This window comes from Camarhynchus parvulus, chromosome Z, assembly GCF_901933205.1.
Source record: "Camarhynchus parvulus chromosome Z, STF_HiC, whole genome shotgun sequence".
Classification (NCBI taxonomy): domain Eukaryota; kingdom Metazoa; phylum Chordata; class Aves; order Passeriformes; family Thraupidae; genus Camarhynchus; species Camarhynchus parvulus.
Window position 1 is genome coordinate 7,695,002 of NC_044601.1, and position 16,588 is coordinate 7,711,589.

Sequence of the window (16,588 nt, forward strand, 5' to 3'; positions counted from 1 at the left end):
TCAGGGGAGGCCCAGGGCCTAGCACACCCTGCCCTGCTGGAGCTGGTGAGGCCGCCCCTCTCCCCCCAGGGCCCACACTCTGACATCAGCCCCACAGTGATGCCATCACACACAGCTCCAGGCGTTTCCACGACAATCTTCTTTTTCACAAAGCCACACTATGGCGAGAGCGCACGCAGCCCCTCAGCCATGCCCGAGGGCCAGGAGCGCGGCCTCGGCAGCGCGGCGGCCGCTCCTGTGAGGGGTGGGCAGGCCAGGCAGTGATGGCCGTCGCCTTGAGGGGTGGCCGGGGGACGCTGGGCTCCGAGCCTTCCGAGCCTCCCTGGGCTCCGACACCTTCCTGGGCTCTGACATTGTCCCGCCGTGTGCCCCCCCGCCTGCCCCAGGCCGGCCTCCGCCGCTCGGGCCAGCATGTAGCTGACCTTGCGCTGATGCGCCAGGGCCTCCTCCTTGTCGTTCACCTGTGGAGAGGAAGGAGAGCAGGCCACGGTCAGCTCGGGGTACTGTGAACCTGGCTAACACACGCATTCCGGGAGGTGAACCAGGTGATAGTAAAAGATTTTAAAATCAAAAATTCGGGGAATTAGAAAATTCGGGAAAAAGAAAATTTGGGGAGCTAGAAAGAAAGTTAGGCTTAGTAGGCCCTGGGAAAATGTTAAAGGTAGGCCCTGGGGAATGTTAGGTCTTGTGTTTGTTAGATCATGGGAAACTGCACCTGTGTAGTCAGTATGTGATAAATGATATAATTGTTAGGTGTGATTAGATACAATTTTTATTTAAAGAATCATGAGAAACTATGTTAGAGGTTTGAGAGGATCACAAGAAATCCATGCTTGGATGAAATCAATGTATACAATAGAGCTATGTAAGTTTAGTAATTAATATGCAAGTTATATAATGATAGAATATAAAACATGTTCAGTCTGAACCCATGTCGGAGTCAGATTTGAGTCTGTACCCCTGGCACCCAGAGCTCTTAATAAAAGCACCTGCATATAATCATTCCATGATTGTGTGTTCCTGACTGCTGACACAGGTACTGACCAGATCAATCAGCATCCTGAGGATCTCATGGGCACTGTCCAGCTCCTCCACCCTCCTGCAGTCCCCCTCTGACGAGAGCAGGCTGGACAGCTTCCTCCCCAGGTTAGTCTTGCTGCCCTCCAACTTGATGTGCTCTGTGGAAAAACACAGGTGTGTCAGCTGCAGAACTGCTGAGGTAGGGAAAAACCACTTTGGGAGAAAGCAGACGCTTGTAAACCTGGATCCCATAGAAAATAATTTACTAATTAAGAATAATTTAATTTCACAATCCCATAAAAAGGGCAATACAAGCTGCAGCTTCCCCCACTGCACAGGACATAGCAGGTTCCCACTGCTCCTGCTGTCCCACAAAGGCTGCACAGACCTTACATGTGGGCACATTGAGAATTCTTTTTGCTCTATGGAACATACACTTCTGATGCTCTAGTTAAACAATAATTGATGGTAGTTTGTTTTTAAGCCATAAGTAGCTTAAATAATAGAAAGATTCTCTGACACAGGCCACAAACTTACAGGTTTGTGATAATTCCAGAAATAGTACAACACATTACAATTAAGGAACAGATGTGCCAGGTAACGGAGTCTGAAAGCAATGCTGTCAGTGTAGGGGAGGCAGCTATTCAAGGTTATGTTGCTGTAGTGCTACACCCCAGGAGTGCCCAAGGGATCTGGGATACACACCACACTTCTAAACCTGGCACCTCCTGGCCAACAGTCAAAACAAATATATTGTGCCATTCCTAAATTCTATAGTGGTTCTGACCATGATGTAAGCACTTAAATACTTCTCTTTATTTTTTTTTCAATAATAAAAGATTATTAGAATTATTCCTACTTTACCGATTAGAATGCTTCCTCTTTTACACACGGCTTTGTAACTCTGTATTAGTGTAAGAACACTAATAAACACTAATATTGATACACACTCATTATAAAAGGCTAAAAATGTTTAAGGAAAAAAAATCTGTTTAGTACGCCAGTGAATTTTGGAGTGGCCTGGGTTAGAAGAGACCTTGAAGCTCATCTTGTTCCACACCTTCCACTAGACCAGGTTGCTCAATACCTCATTTGGAGCTAAAAAAACCTCCAACTACACTTTTTTTTTTTGCACTTCTCCCCCTTCCCCAACTCTTCCACGGAGCTAACTTGAGACAAAACCCCAACATGAGGGCAGTTGCTGGTAGCACACAAACCAGCCAGATGTCAGCTGCTCTCAGCGCAGTGCCCCAGCCCTGCCCAGCACTCATCCAACAGGGGCAGAGGAGCCCCTGGTCTGCATCCCCCCACCACACAGACAGACACACGGACACACAGCCCAGCTACCAGCGCCCCGCAGGCGTCTCCAGCTCGCAAATCTGCTCTCCTTCTTCACATTGATCACTTCTGCCAGCCTCAGGGCCTGCTCCTGCCTCTGCATCAGCTGCTGCTCAAACGCAATCCTGAAGGCATCTGCCATGATGTACGCTTCATCCTTACTCTTCTTCAGGTTTTCCATCTGGTGTTAGTTCAGGGAAAATTTAAAGCGTGTTAGATAATTTGGAAGAAAAAGTAGATTTAAAATTAAGACACAGACAGCTTGCAAGTAAATATAATCAAGGAAGCAGCAAGAACCAAAGGGTTTTCCTGACACGTAAAGAAACATTTTGAAACGTGTATTAAAGTCCTTACTCTTCATTGTCTGCAAATGTTATCACCTCCAGCCACCTACACAATCATCTCTGTGTATTTATTTATCTCTGCACATGTACAAGAGCTCGAGGAGAGAAATAATGTCCCATCACAGCCAGGCCAAGAGAAAAAGGAGAGGAGATTGGAACCCATATGAGGGATCTTAAGGGACAGGCCAGCACCTATTTTCAAAACCAGTTAGCCAACTGGAAGTTCTGCAGCAGGACCACAATGATGCCTACCACATTTGCAGAATCAAATACAAAATAGAAGAAAAATTCTAAATCCACACAATTTCACTAATAGGAAAAAAATTAGGAGCCTGGAATTCACATAATTAAGTGTGAGGTAAACAGGTATTTTCCAGCAAGATCAGCTTGCTGCCCTAGCCGAGTGGGTAGGCTGTCGGAGCTGATGCCAACAAAGGAGGGGTGAAATGCACTGCCAGGAAGGAAGGGAAAGGTTCAGTGCCAGTCCACATGCACAGTGTGTACATTCATGGAGGGCACCCAATTAGGGTGTGTTCTGTTTTTTCAGATTAAAAAATATGAGGAGAAAGAAAAAGACTGCAAAAATTTTTTTTTTTAAATTAGTAAAACTGAGTAGATAAAATTTTTTCTACCAGCAGAAGTTATGGCATTACAAGCACCGTAAACAAACTTTACAGTGTTTTGAGATCCATTGTGGTTGTGAGAGTTTGTGTAAGCAGTGTCTGGGTGTTTCTGCCTTTGTTTGGACTGGTGCAGGAGCACCCCCTCCTCATGCCCACCCTGCCAGGCCTCCTCACCTCTTGCTTGAGATGAAGGAGCTGCTTCCGAGTGAGAGCTGCCACTCTGGCACAGGGGCAGGGCTGCCCCTCGGCAGGACTGCAGGTGCAGGCTCCCAGCACTGCCAGCTGGAAACCCAAAGCAAGCCAGAGGTCAGCATCTGCCCACAGAGCTGGGAAAAATGCCAATCACTTGTTCTCAAAATTCTGCAAGTTTAATAGTAATAAAATAGTTAGAAAAATAGCAATATAATTAGAGTAATAATAATTTGGACAATTTGGATTAGGACAATATGAGATAATAGGAACAAGGAGTTAGGGGCAGCCCAGATACCTCTTTCTGGGCAAAATAAGCCCAAAAAAGAACCCAGGCTAACAGAGGATTAACCCTTAAAAGCAACAGCCCGCTGCATATTCATACACCTCATCCATGATGCACAAATTCCATTTAAACACAGGATTCTGCCTGGGCAGTGTCAGCTTCTTCCTCTGAATCCTGATTAAGAATGGCTGAGCAAGGCAGAAGAAGTTCATTTCTTCTGATAATGGAGCAATAAATTTTCTTTCTCTGATAGATTCAGGTGTCCTGTGGCTGCTATCTCAGTGAGAGTCCTTTCTTTAAAAAAGTATCCTACATAGCAAAGGTTCTATTTTAACATTTTGTTATAACCTACAACTATATTTAACACACTACTTAAGAAAATTAATACATTAATTTTAATTAATACATTAATTAATTAATACATTAATCAATAGCATCACTTTCTAACACAAGACAGATAATATTCATTGTAATATTTGCAAAAAGGCAATCATAAAACACGCGTTTTTCACAGAGGGACCAGCAGAAACCCCCTGGAACCGGGAGCAGCTGCGGGAAGTGGAGGGGAATGACTCACAGTGAGAGCTGTGTTTTCAGGCAAAACCTGACAGATGGGTGTGCCACACCCTGCAGCCCTCACTGGGCTCGGTACAGCACCAGCAAGCACGGTCCAAGTGCTAGGCAGAACAAAAATAAGCATCACAGCTTGTGAAAAATAGCCTGATGCCTTCTCCTGACTAATCTTTCTTTGCAAGGTGGACCAAGAAGAAGAAAACTGATTAACAGGCATGCAAGGCATGTGCTAATTAGCTAAAAATGAGTTCAAATAAAAGGATGTTTAATGAGCAATGATTTATCTCTATGTATTTTCTACACAATGTGAAAAATGAATGTTTTATGATAGGCTTTTCACAAATATTAAAATAAATATTATCTGTGTTATGTTAGAAAGTTATACTGTCTTAATTTTCTTAAGTACCGTGTTCAATATAGTTTTAGGTTATAACATAAGGTTAAAATAGAAACTATGCTATGTAAGAAACTTTTTTTAAATAAAGGACTCACAGCAAGATGGCAGCCACAGGACACCTGAATCTTTGAGAGAAAGAGAATTTATTGCTCCATTATCAGAAGAAACGAACTTCTGCCTTGCTCAGCCATTCTTAATCAGGATTCAGAGGAAGAAGCTGACACTGCCCAGGCAGAATCCTGTGTTTGAATGGAATTTATGCATCATGGATGAGGTGTATGAATATGCAACAGGCTGTTGCTTTTAAGGGTTAATCCTCTGTTAACGTGGGTCCTCTTTTGGGCTGATTTTGCCCAGAAAGAGGTACCCAGACCATCCATAACTCTTTGTTTCTATTGTCTTGTATTGTCCTAATCCAAATTGTCCAAATTATTATTACTCTAATTATAGTGCTATTTTTATAACCATTTTATTACTATTAAACTTTTAAAATGTTTAAAACAAGTGATTGGCGTTTTTCACACAAAAACATTTCTCTGAAGCAGCCATTTGGAAAAACACCCAGGCAATACTTACTTCAAGACCTGTAAAATCAGTGATGTCACTTTTGTTCAACATGTTCTCCTGAAAAACTTTCTGTTGTTTCACATCTAGCATTGCAAGGAATTCCAAGCACTGCTGGTTCAGGACTACAAAATAAAACAAAGAAAGAGATTACAAATATCTCCTGCTCCGACTTCTTAATTTCTGAGTTCAACTACACGTGAATGAAGCAGCTTTACAGCTCAAGCATCAGTTTGGGAACAAGAGGAGTGTGTAGAAGGAGAAACTCATCTCCCAGTTGTTTCTCCTTGTGTGTTCTCCCAGAAGTAATGGCCCACTTAGAGAGAGAGCATTTCCTGTATTGCTCTGCCTCAGGACTGAGTGCTCATCTCCTTGTATACTCAAAAGTCAGGCAGCCTCCCATTTAGAACAGCACAACATTGGGCAAGTGACGATTTAACTCAGCGATTTCAAAGCTTTTTGGAAGGCAAAAGTAAAGGAAAGGGACTTGAGTCTTGTGATTCAGTGGCTGCCCTGGCTGCTTTCCAGTTTAATTTCCAGGCTTCTGCATATCACCAAGATCAGCTGCCAGGAACAAGACACTGATCCCCACAGGAATCTTCCATCACAGCTAAAATCTGATTTATTCCTGAAAAACGGTGTACTCAGAGGAATAGCTGCTGCTGGCTTACTTGCATTTTCAGCCTTAAGTGTTTTAACTTCTTCTGTCCTCAGTTTCAATGCTTCCTTAAGAGCTGCATTTTCACAGTATATCCTGTAGAAGTCAGAAAATGGCTTTATTATATTCTTAAAAAACGTTTTTAAGTGGGCGCTCAGTAATTTTAACAAGTAACCACTTAAAACATGGTACCTAATATTTCTGCAAATTAAAATTAGGATTACTTGAAAGACGGAATAAAAAAAATCAAAAGTGAAAGGAACTGAGTACTAGATATAAATTTTTAAAAACCCCAACCCTTCACGTGTAAGTAGGCAGTGCCCATAGCTTTAACAAGAGATAAGTATAAATGCCACATTTCCATTAGAAATGCAAAGAAATTGGTAATTATGAACCTCTAAAACACTTGCTAGAAATTTCCTATTTCCTTGAAGGAACAAAAGTGACATTTGAGGAGCGACAGCTCTGGTCTGTAAACTTCCTGTAGTCTGAATCCTGTTTTCAGGAACAGCTGTGCCTTCAGGTGTTGCAATGTGAGAGCACACAAAACACACTGATAATGCATTTTTCCTTGAAGCATTTCCCTCTTGAGCAGAACACTGGCAATCCAGCGTCCTAAACGTCAAAGCAATACAATTTATTTGGTGCGCCTCAGCTCTCAGTAAACGCAGCCTAGTCTGAATTGTTTCACTTGGAAAAAAACAATGGAAAATGCTCGTTCTTCTTGTCCTGCTGCCTCAGATGTCAGAAAACTATCAGAAAAATATGAGATACTGTGCAAAGCAGACTGAGCCCCTGGCTGTCAGCTTCCTGAGGCTGTGTCTGTGTCTTCCACCACCCAACACCAGTTTTGTAGCTCCAAACTGCACAGCCACATCTCCAACCTACTCAGTCAGGAAAGCCAGAGAGCCTTTCAAGAGGCATCCCTTGACAAATGTGTCTCTGGAATAGTGTGTAAACTTGTGGCTTATTCTTTGATTCAAAGCTGAAACATATTGAAATAAAAACACATTCTGAATTGTAAAAATGACAGCAACAATAATAACAAATAATGACAATAACAACTCTGATGGGCAGACTTCAGAGATACAATTCCTACATGTAAATGAGTGAGCCTGCTGGTCCCATTTCTCAAGGTCTGTTATGTATAATTAGTTTAGTGCCTCTGGCACATTCCTCTTGCCCAGCCACACCTGCTGTCCACCCAGAGTGACTCCTGTTTAACAAAGAACCTCTTGATCAGCCTCTCTCTCTCAGGCACTGCATTTCACCTGTACTCATGCCCAGACCTACTGTGCCAGACAATAAAGAAATGATTAACCAGGAAATTATATTTCCACACGCATGAACATACCATTACTTTCTCTGCCTCATCTATGGTTAAGGTAAATAAGGATAATCAATCCCCAGCTGGCTAACATCATATGATTTAAAAAAACTTAGCCTAGCAAAGCCAGCCTACAGACACCTAAAAATAAAAGAAATCAGGACAATACATCTAGAAATTTTAGCTGAAAAATACAAATGCGACTGGCGTGAAAAAATCAAAGTCTTCCAGAACTTGGAAGGGAATTGGGAAAATACAAAATCCCCAAAGAACCTGAGGAAGCAAGTTTGGAACACAGAACAGATGACATAGAGCACACAGTGAAATTTTTAAAATCAAACAAAAACCCCAGTGATACACAGTGTAAGTCAAATACCTGTCATATTTTTCCGTCCAGGTGTCTTCTATGTTTTTAAATCTGTCTTGATCAAATTCAATTTCCCACTGCAAAATATTTATTTCCTGTGGAAACAAAACAAACTTGGATCAGCTCATCACAGGGCTCCCCCCAGAAGGATGCCAGGGGTGCTGGGCTTGGCAGACACCTCAGAGACAATCTGAGATCAAATAACAAATAACAAATTTGGTACCAGACACCAAAGTTTCTGCACCACTGGCCTAGGGACTCCAGTCTCTGTTCAGAACTGCTCCTTCCAGAGGCCTCCAGCAGAGACAAACCCACTCGGTCCCACCTCCCTGTCCCCCTCCCATGATGTGGAACAGAGCAGCAGTAGGAGCAACAAAGCAAAGAACTCAGTTTAACAAGGGAGCTCTACACCACCTCCCTCCTAAAACTGGCCAGCCATTCTGCAGGGTCCCTGGGAGGCCTCAGCTGAATCCCTGAGGAGCTGTGCAGCTCACTCTGGGCAACTGAAACCCTCAACCAACACCAGCTCAAAGCACAGGAGGAGCTCTGGTGATTTTACAATATCATTATTATTATTATTATAGCATGAAAAGGCCTAGATCCAAAGAGATAAATGAATATTCCCCTTTCTACTGAAAAGGTACAGGAATTCCTTTTATAAAATCCGTGGAATTAATGTCAGTTAATAGACAGCACATTAAATAGATAGTCTGATAACCCCTTTTTAATAGCCATGGGCTTCTCTGTGTGAAGGAAAAACCCACACTTACCTTCTCTAGAGTCCTCTTTTCTTCCTCAGTTTTCTGAAGCATTGCTTTAGTATGGCACGTGGCTTTATCAAATACTGCCTGCAAAATCAACAAACAACCAAAGCAAAACCCCAAAATGCAACTCTGTCAAACACTGTGATTAAACTGAGTTAATTTTCAGTTTCACACTCATAGTCAAACAGTAGAGTTACAAACACCAGCAGCCTCTTCGTGATCCCCAGAGGGTTCTGATCTCAAGTCTAACTGGCACAACAAACTTTTTGGGTTTCAATCCCAGAACCTCTGCTGCATCATTCACCTTGAGACCGTGTCTTCTTCAGGGCTTGTGCAGGAAATCACACCTTGAACAACTGGGTTGTTCTCCTAAGCTCTGATTCAGGCCTAACTGGCTACAAATATGTGACGGCAGAAACAACTCGACCAGAAATGGGTTATGTAAGTAGGCTAAATTCCAGGAACTGATTTCAGCAGATTTTGTTATGGAAGAGAATAAAAATACTACAAATGGTGAACAAAAGAATGACCTGACATTTAAGGCACACTGTCCTCTAGGGCAGCAGATGGAGCAGCCAACTCGAAATACTCATGCTTTGCAGCAGGATTCCAAGCACTGCCTAAATCTTCAATATAAGGGACTGCAAAAAGGTCTTAATTTTATCTTTAGTAGATAAATCCTCAAGGATTGTCAAAGCTAAAATTGTAAGAATTGCTACAACACTAAAGTCTTCCTAAATAACACACTAGTTGCAGTAAATTGTAGAGGCAAGTCTGCAGACACCTGCAGACTCAATGATGTAAACTGCAGCCCTGGGAAGGCCTTAAGGTTTTTGAGGTTTTGATGAGGAGTAGCAGAAGATTTCCTCTGTTTTCCTTGTTACCACCAAGAGATTTCTGAACAGCTCCTACCATGCTCTGCAGGATTCTTAGGGCTTCATCTTTTCCTTCAAGCTGTCTTTGAGATGCTTCAAGCTCAACTTTCAGCATTTCCAGTTCCTGAGGTAAAGCAAAGTAGACACACTGAGTAAAAGCCAAGGTAATCCTGATAAGATTCGGCTGTAAAACCAATGTAAATTCGCCCTCCTCAAAAAACAAACCTGTGTTTTACCTGCATGATGTCTTTCCATGGGCTCACCTGAGGTCAGAGAACACAGTTCTTGCGGGATGTGTGTTTTTACAGCTGAAGTCAGCCGTCTGTGATGCCAACACCTCAACACATTTAACCACAGTAAAATCCAAATGTACTGTTAACTACTTTTCAACAAACATGCAGACTAAAAATCCAAAGATTGTTTACACTACACATTTTCAAGCCCCAAAGCTTAATTAAACATAAACATCTACTAGTAAAGTACAGCAGTACCTTCACTATTCTCTCCATCTTTAAAAATATTTCGTAAACAAACCCCCCAGAATATAAAGTACACGTCACACTACGATTTCCTGACATAAAATTTAATGAAGCTTCCAACTCCTGCTGTAATTCCAAGAACCTGGGTGCACCCAAGTCTCTCAGCATGCCCAGATTCTCTTGCTACAGGGAAGGGAAATACAGATTTGGAGAGCAGCACCCTGGGCACTGTTACCAACCTCCAGAGCTTCCCGAAGTTGTTGCTTCAGTTCCTCATTTGACACTTCAGTATTAGATTCTGTAGGATCAATAGAAGATAATACATGATAAGATATTGTCACATTTACATTAAAAAAAAAAAAGCGAGGATTTTACCCTGAAAACAGGTAACAAAAAAGGTGAATTTTCATCTTTGTGTTGTGCGTGTTTTTTCTTGTGGAGCTAAGAAACGGATTTAAGAAACACATCAATACAAGCTTCAAACATGTTGCCTCACAGCTGAAGAAGTGAAATGGGGGAAAAATGTCTGTTGTAGAGAGATATAAAGTAAAGGCAAACATTTTATAACTTTCTTTAAAATAAAGCCAACAAAATTGTCATCATGATTAAAAAAACCTTAATTGTTTAGATTATTTTCTGATTATAACTTTTCAACGTGCAGCTAGCACTATTTAGAACTAGGGGCAATTTTCAGGAGACAGAGATAGCTCAGCTTACTGTGGAAAGGATAACATGGAATTGTTTAAAGGAGAGAAATAAGTAAGTTACACAGAAATACCTCAGTCAAAATATTAAAGATTGAGAGGAAAGCATCCAGACTGTAATGAACAGCACTGCCTACATTTAATTGTTTTTACAGCAGTATTGCCTTACAGAAAGGAAGATGAATGCCAATGCAGGTTCTAAAAGCCACTTCCTAACCCCTAACATAAGCCAAGTCACTAATTTCAACTAAAGAGCAAATAAGAGTTTGAATATTTAGCTACAAGCTTTAGGAACTGTCTTTAGGAAGATTTTAACTGACTCAAAGCAGGAATCTAAGCAGTGCCACCCAATTTCACAGACACAGCCAAACCCATGCTGGTACACCCACCACAGGATGCTCTCTGATAAATGTCACCCTCAATTGCAAAATTAAACACCGTAAAACTGGACATTTTACACTAAGAATGGTCACTGTCTTCACCACTGAGAAGCAATTCTGCTGCTCATGTTCTGGGAGGAAGCTGGAGGATCCCAGCCCTTCAGGGATTTTGGCAAGTGGATCAAATCAAACTTGATGACACTTCGTGAGGCAGCTGAACCGCTCACTTCCACTAACAAAAACTTTTCGTATGGTGAATAATTAACTTCCAAATTACTCTTACCACAGCTATTCTGCCGTGCGGAACTAGAGGCAGGTTTTTTGAGTGATCCATCGTAAAAGCTGTTTCGTTTTGGAGCAGGAAGAGGTGCAGCATCACTTTCTTCTGCTACCTTTGCTGACAAGGGGGAATTACAAGTCTTTCCAGATCCCTTCCTAGATCTAACTGAATAGGAATTTTGTAAGTTTTCCCCTTCATAAACACCTCCCGGTCTTCTCCCCAGACCGTTTCCCAGGTCTCCACACGTCATGTCATCCTCTTCTGCTTCCTCCATCTTCTCCTCCTGGCTTTTTTTCGGGTTTTCCGTTGGTTTGGGGATTTTTTCCTGACCGAGGGCCCGTCACCTACCGGTGAACAGCGCCTCCCGCAAGGCCAGATTTCATCTGGAAAAACAGGAAAGCTCCGCGTTTACAGCAGCAGGGCGAGCGCCGGGAGGGAAACGCGAGGCTGCGGGAGCCGCGGCTGCTGAAACCCCCGCTGCCGCCCGCGGGGAGACCCCGGCCCGGGGGGACACCTGGAGGGGACACACCTGGGGGACACACCTGGGGGACACACCTGGGGGACCCCCCAGCCCCGCCCGGGACCCCGACCCACCTGCGCGCCCGCCGGCGGCTCCCGCAGCGGTCCCGCCCCGGGGCGGCTCCGGGAGCGGCTCGGAAGGAGGGGTTTGCTCATTTCTGGTTTTTATCATTCGGTTTGCTCTTTTATCATGGTTTTTATCCCCGTCCCCTGCACGGCGCGGACCCGCGTGGGAACGCGAGCTGCGGTGACCAGGAGCGGGCACCCCAATGTGCTCACGTTGTCCGGGGCTGTCTGGACACCCCACACAACGCTCCCCACCCGTTTCCTACTCTCGGCAACCTCCGCCCCGGCTGCCACAATGCCTGGCCCAATTCTCCCAGGAAACACACTGTTTTTCACCGTTTTGGTTTATAGTATCATCACTTTTCGGTTGCAGTATCACTCCACAAGTGTCACGGAAAAAAAAACCCAAAAAACCCAATAGCGAATTTGGAATAAAAAATAAAGCTGTAAATAAGTAACAACAACACTCTTCACAACAGAACTTTTCAAGAAAGTTGTTTTACTACCGAAACCCGTGTACATAAAGGGTTTATAAGCGAGTACTTCCTACAGAACCTTTCACAAGGCTTTTGTTCCAAGCAGCTTTTCTGCGAGGACAGGTTTCCTGTTCCTTGTGCAGCCCTGCCCCCCTGGGGCCCAGGCTTTAACAGCACTCAGAACAGATCCTGCTGCAACTGTGACCATGCTCGGGATCCCTGCGGGTCTGTCCCGACACGGCATGCAGCTCCTGGGTCATCCTCCCATCACTGGGACAGGGGATGGGCAAGACAGAGAAAAAAGGAAAAATGAAGTTTATTGTTTAACACTCCAGACCAGTGCTCACATAGCTGATGTCTCCTTACACAGGAAGGAATCTCCAAAGCTCCTTGCAATCATTTTAAAATAACTCTAACATCCCTTCTTTTCCCTCCAACACCTCACCCTGCACCAAACCCTCTCAGTCCGCATTGTCCTCACACGCCCACAGTGGAGCACAGCAGGTTTTAGTCCCACAACTCAGCATCAAACCACCTCCTTTCCAGGACACTGTTCCACCCTCTGAAGTCAAAACTGCCTCAACTGCCACCTGTTATCAGGATTTTACAGTTTTCTCGCAGGGAATTCATGGTTTGGTTTTAATTGCAAGGTCTAAAGAATTCTGTTACTGAACACATCTCCTGCTACTCAGGACAACCACCTCATTTTCATCCTTTCAGTCACTTCTCCCGTTGTATCAGTTTTATCAGTATCGGTTCTCCCTGCTGCCTCTCAGGGTGCTGTTACACATCCTCACAACCCGGCTACTCTGAATCTTCTCCTACTCCCCAGCCAGTTACAACAAAACTCATGTTCATTTACAATACAAGAATTACGAATATAATTTATTAAACCCTCCCCGCCAAGAAGTGATCCAGCAGTTACTGTTTCACCAAAACTCAGTTGTTGTCCTTCATCCATTGCTCAATCCATTGCATAATTTGATCCAAATTTCTCTCTAGGTCCTCTGGAGTGTTGCTGGGTAACTGGTGCACAATTTCCTTTTTATAGGACAACACAGCTTCCTCATACAGAGTCTGAAAAATTTCGCACTGAATGTTGTCCTGCAGCTTCTTGCCCGTGTAGCCCCTGGAGAAAGAGCAGCAAGAGGCAGTGAGAGGCACAGAGGGAGGCTGAGGAGGGGTTTTGGGGTCAGTGCAGTGGCACAGGTGACACACCTGCTGTGCAGCCTGTCATACAGACAGGAGTTGTCTGTGCGCAGCACGAACACGATGTGGAACCAGCGCTCGGGGAAGAAGTCACACCCGTGGTAATCCACAATCACCCCTCCCTCGCTCATCCTGGCCTCCAGCTCGTCCACCACCTGCACACAGAGAGGGGGAGAGGTCAACCTCACCTGCACTGCACAGCCAGAGGGAGATCAGCCTCACCTGGAAATCCACAGCCCCAGAGAGAGAGATGGCTCACCTGCACTGCACAGAGAGAGGGAGGGAAAGGGCTTGTGGGAATGTACAAAATTAGAGGGTTTTGGGAAAGCTGCAAAAGTGTCCTGGGTTGACTATATGATGCTTTTATCCCCAAATCGTCTCATTGGTTTATGCTGAATAATAATAAGTTTTGCACCTTTAAGACTTGTTGCAGAGAGTGAAAGGGGGAAGAGAAGACTCGCACAGTTTTTTTTCCCCTCAGACATTGCACGTACTCCCCCGCATTCCTGCTCCAGGACTGTGTTGTCTGCGGACGGACAGACGGCAGGACAGAGAGCTCTCCTTTTGCTTTTGGTTAGTTTTAGCTGGCTGAGGCAAAGAAGAGTCCCTGGACTGTGGTTTTTCTTTTCCTTTTCTTTGGACCTCTTGGAACCTGCTCTGGACTGAACACCCAGGGGAGCACCGGCAGCTCACACCTGTGGCCACCGGGCCGGGCCTGGCCTGTGAGAATTCCAGCACCAGAGGGACTGATAAGAGACTGAGTGAGCTGGGCTGCAACCCGGGGGGTTTTCTCAGTTGGTCATCTCTTTTAGAGCGGCAAGTGGTTTTATTGTTTAATATTGTTAGGTTCTATTGTTTAATAAACAGCTTTTTTCCACTTTTCTCCAAGGAGGTATTTTCCCCCGGACTGGCTGGGGGGGAGGGGCCGATTGAATTTATCTTCCTACTAGAGCCCCTCTGGGGACTCTCTCTCCCAAAATTTTGCTCTAAACCAAGACAAAAAGGCAGGCCTGAGAGACAGCAGAACTGGGATTGGAGCTAAGCAGCAGCCATGAGATTGGTCAGCAGAAAAATTATTTAAACTGTAGAAAAGCAAGGGCAAATAGAGCAATGGTCTGTGTATTAACACTTGTCTAGAATAACTCCCTAAGCTACAGAAAAGTTTATCTAGCAAGATATTAGGAAGGTTGAAGCTTAATAATGGAGCTCTGTGTGTTGTGTTTGAAGGCTCACAAGCAGGTATTGCATTTGAAATAAGCAAGCATTGTTTAACCACAGGTACCTGTGCTTACAGTGGTTGGACAGAACTACTGTCAATATAGAACAGATACTGTACAGATATAAATACTGTCAGTGTGCTTTTGCCTTGTGTGATTGGGCAAAAAACTCATCAAGTGAGTTGTGCCATTGAGTTCTGTGTCTGCTGCCTGGGATGTGAGCTGCTGGCAGCTTCCCATTGTCATCACCATGGAATGAGAGTGATGCTGGAAAATCAAACAGCTCAAGGCACCTTCCCTGCAGTCCTGTCCTGTTTGGGATTTGTGCACAGACCCTGGCTGGCGAGAGGGGCTCACCTGCACTGCACAGAGATAGCAGAGGGGTGGCCTTGGGGCTGCACTCACCCTGTCCTCATCCAGGATGGGGCAGTCGTACTCCTCATCAAAGCCTTCATAGAGCTCCCCTGCAGCACAGAGAAGTCACAGGTGTTTGCTGGGCACCACAGCAGCTGCCACAATTAATTTACCACAATAATTCACATTTCTGTTCTTGTCTCGGGAGATTGCAGGCAAAAAGCAGAGTTCAGGGTAGGGCACACTTTGTTTAGAAATCCATACAAGGAGGGGTCTGTCATTTATTACTTAGCACCACGTGTGCTGCTACAGACGCACCTGATGAAGTAATTTAATTTGAATAGAACCACAGGTTGGTCTGGGCTGGAAGGGACCTCAGAGCCCACCCAGTGTCACCCCAGCCATGGCAGGGACACCTTCCACTGTGCCAGTGTCCAGCCTGGCCTTGGGCACTGCCAGGGATGCAGGGGCAGGCCCAGCTGCTCTGGGCACCGCCGGGGTGCCAGGGCCTGCCCACCCTGCCAGGGAACAATTCCTCATTGCCAAGATCCCAGCCAGCCCTGCCCTCTGGCACTGGCAGCCATTCTCTGGCTGCTGTCCCTGCAGCCCTTGTCCCCAGTCCCTCTGCAGCTCTCCTGGAGCCCCTTCAGGCCATGGCAGGGCTCTGAGCTCTCCCAGAGCCTTCTCCTGTCTCACAGCCCAGCACAGGTGTCCCAGACAGGTGTGCAGGGGCTCCCAGTGCCCGTGGCAGCCCAGCAGGGGCCCGGCCAGCAGCCCCACAGAGAGAGAGAGGGGCTCTCTGTCCCCGTGTCACAGCTCAAGGGCTGCTGTCACACAGCACCTTCCTTGGCCAGGTCTCCCACGTTGACGTAGCTCAGCCCAGCTCTGGAGGCCAGCTCCTTTCCCAGCGTGGTTTTCCCAACTCCCGGTGTGCCTGCAGAACAAACCACAGCCAAAGGTAAGGGGAGAGAGCTGCAGGTCCCCACGGAGAGCCCCTGCCAGGTGACCTGGAGCCTTCTGACAGCCCACATCGGAGAGTTCATGGGTTGAAAAGGGGCAAAAAGCTGCAGGACAAAGAGAAAGAAACGAGGACAGTGAAACGGGAAAACAGGGCGAGAACTCGGACTGTGGGCAGGAACGCCACTCACAGAGTGCGGGACCCAAGGGAAATCTGCACTCCTTTGAAAACGCCCAGGTAACACGGAGGAGCTGCACGCTCTCATGAGGGAGGGGAGCTGCAAAGGCACCCCGGGCTGCACCCAAACCCCGGAGCAGCCAGGCTGCCGCCTCACACCGGAACCGCCCCGGGTTGTGATGGCGCCCGGGCCCCGACCCCAAATCCTGCCGGGCTGAGACCCCGCGCCCCGAATCTCCTCGGGCCGGGCCAGGGCCGGGACCAGGAGCCCACACCCCGCAGCTCCCCGGGCCGTGCCCCGGTGCCCCCGGTGCCCACCGGTGATGAGCAGGTTGGGCCGCCTCATGGCCGCCGCCCGTCGCCTTGGAGACACGTGTGCGGGGCCTCCGCCGCCACCGCGCGCGCCGATGGCGTCACCGCGCGCGCCCGGCGCGGCGCGGACAG

General features: G+C 46.0%; 2 protein-coding genes across 2 annotated transcripts; both read right to left on the reverse strand.

Moving 5' to 3' along the window:
* Positions 1-133: 133 nt before the first annotated feature.
* CCDC125 (coiled-coil domain containing 125) lies at positions 134-11,800 on the reverse strand. Its single transcript, XM_030968982.1, has 12 exons — positions 11,763-11,800; positions 11,172-11,551; positions 10,044-10,102; positions 9,363-9,449; positions 8,457-8,534; positions 7,696-7,781; positions 6,006-6,088; positions 5,347-5,459; positions 3,500-3,607; positions 2,368-2,539; positions 1,045-1,178; positions 134-461 (listed from the first exon to the last, which is right to left on the reverse strand). The coding sequence occupies exons 2-12, from the start codon at positions 11,440-11,442 to the stop codon at positions 159-161; spliced, it is 1,494 nt and encodes a 497-aa protein (XP_030824842.1). The 5' UTR covers positions 11,443-11,551; positions 11,763-11,800; the 3' UTR covers positions 134-158.
* Positions 11,801-12,270: 470 nt separating this feature from the next.
* On the reverse strand, positions 12,271-16,524 carry AK6 (adenylate kinase 6). Its single transcript, XM_030968790.1, has 5 exons — positions 16,463-16,524; positions 15,851-15,943; positions 15,061-15,119; positions 13,448-13,593; positions 12,271-13,358 (listed from the first exon to the last, which is right to left on the reverse strand). The coding sequence occupies exons 1-5, from the start codon at positions 16,488-16,490 to the stop codon at positions 13,169-13,171; spliced, it is 516 nt and encodes a 171-aa protein (XP_030824650.1). The 5' UTR covers positions 16,491-16,524; the 3' UTR covers positions 12,271-13,168.
* Positions 16,525-16,588: the final 64 nt, after the last annotated feature.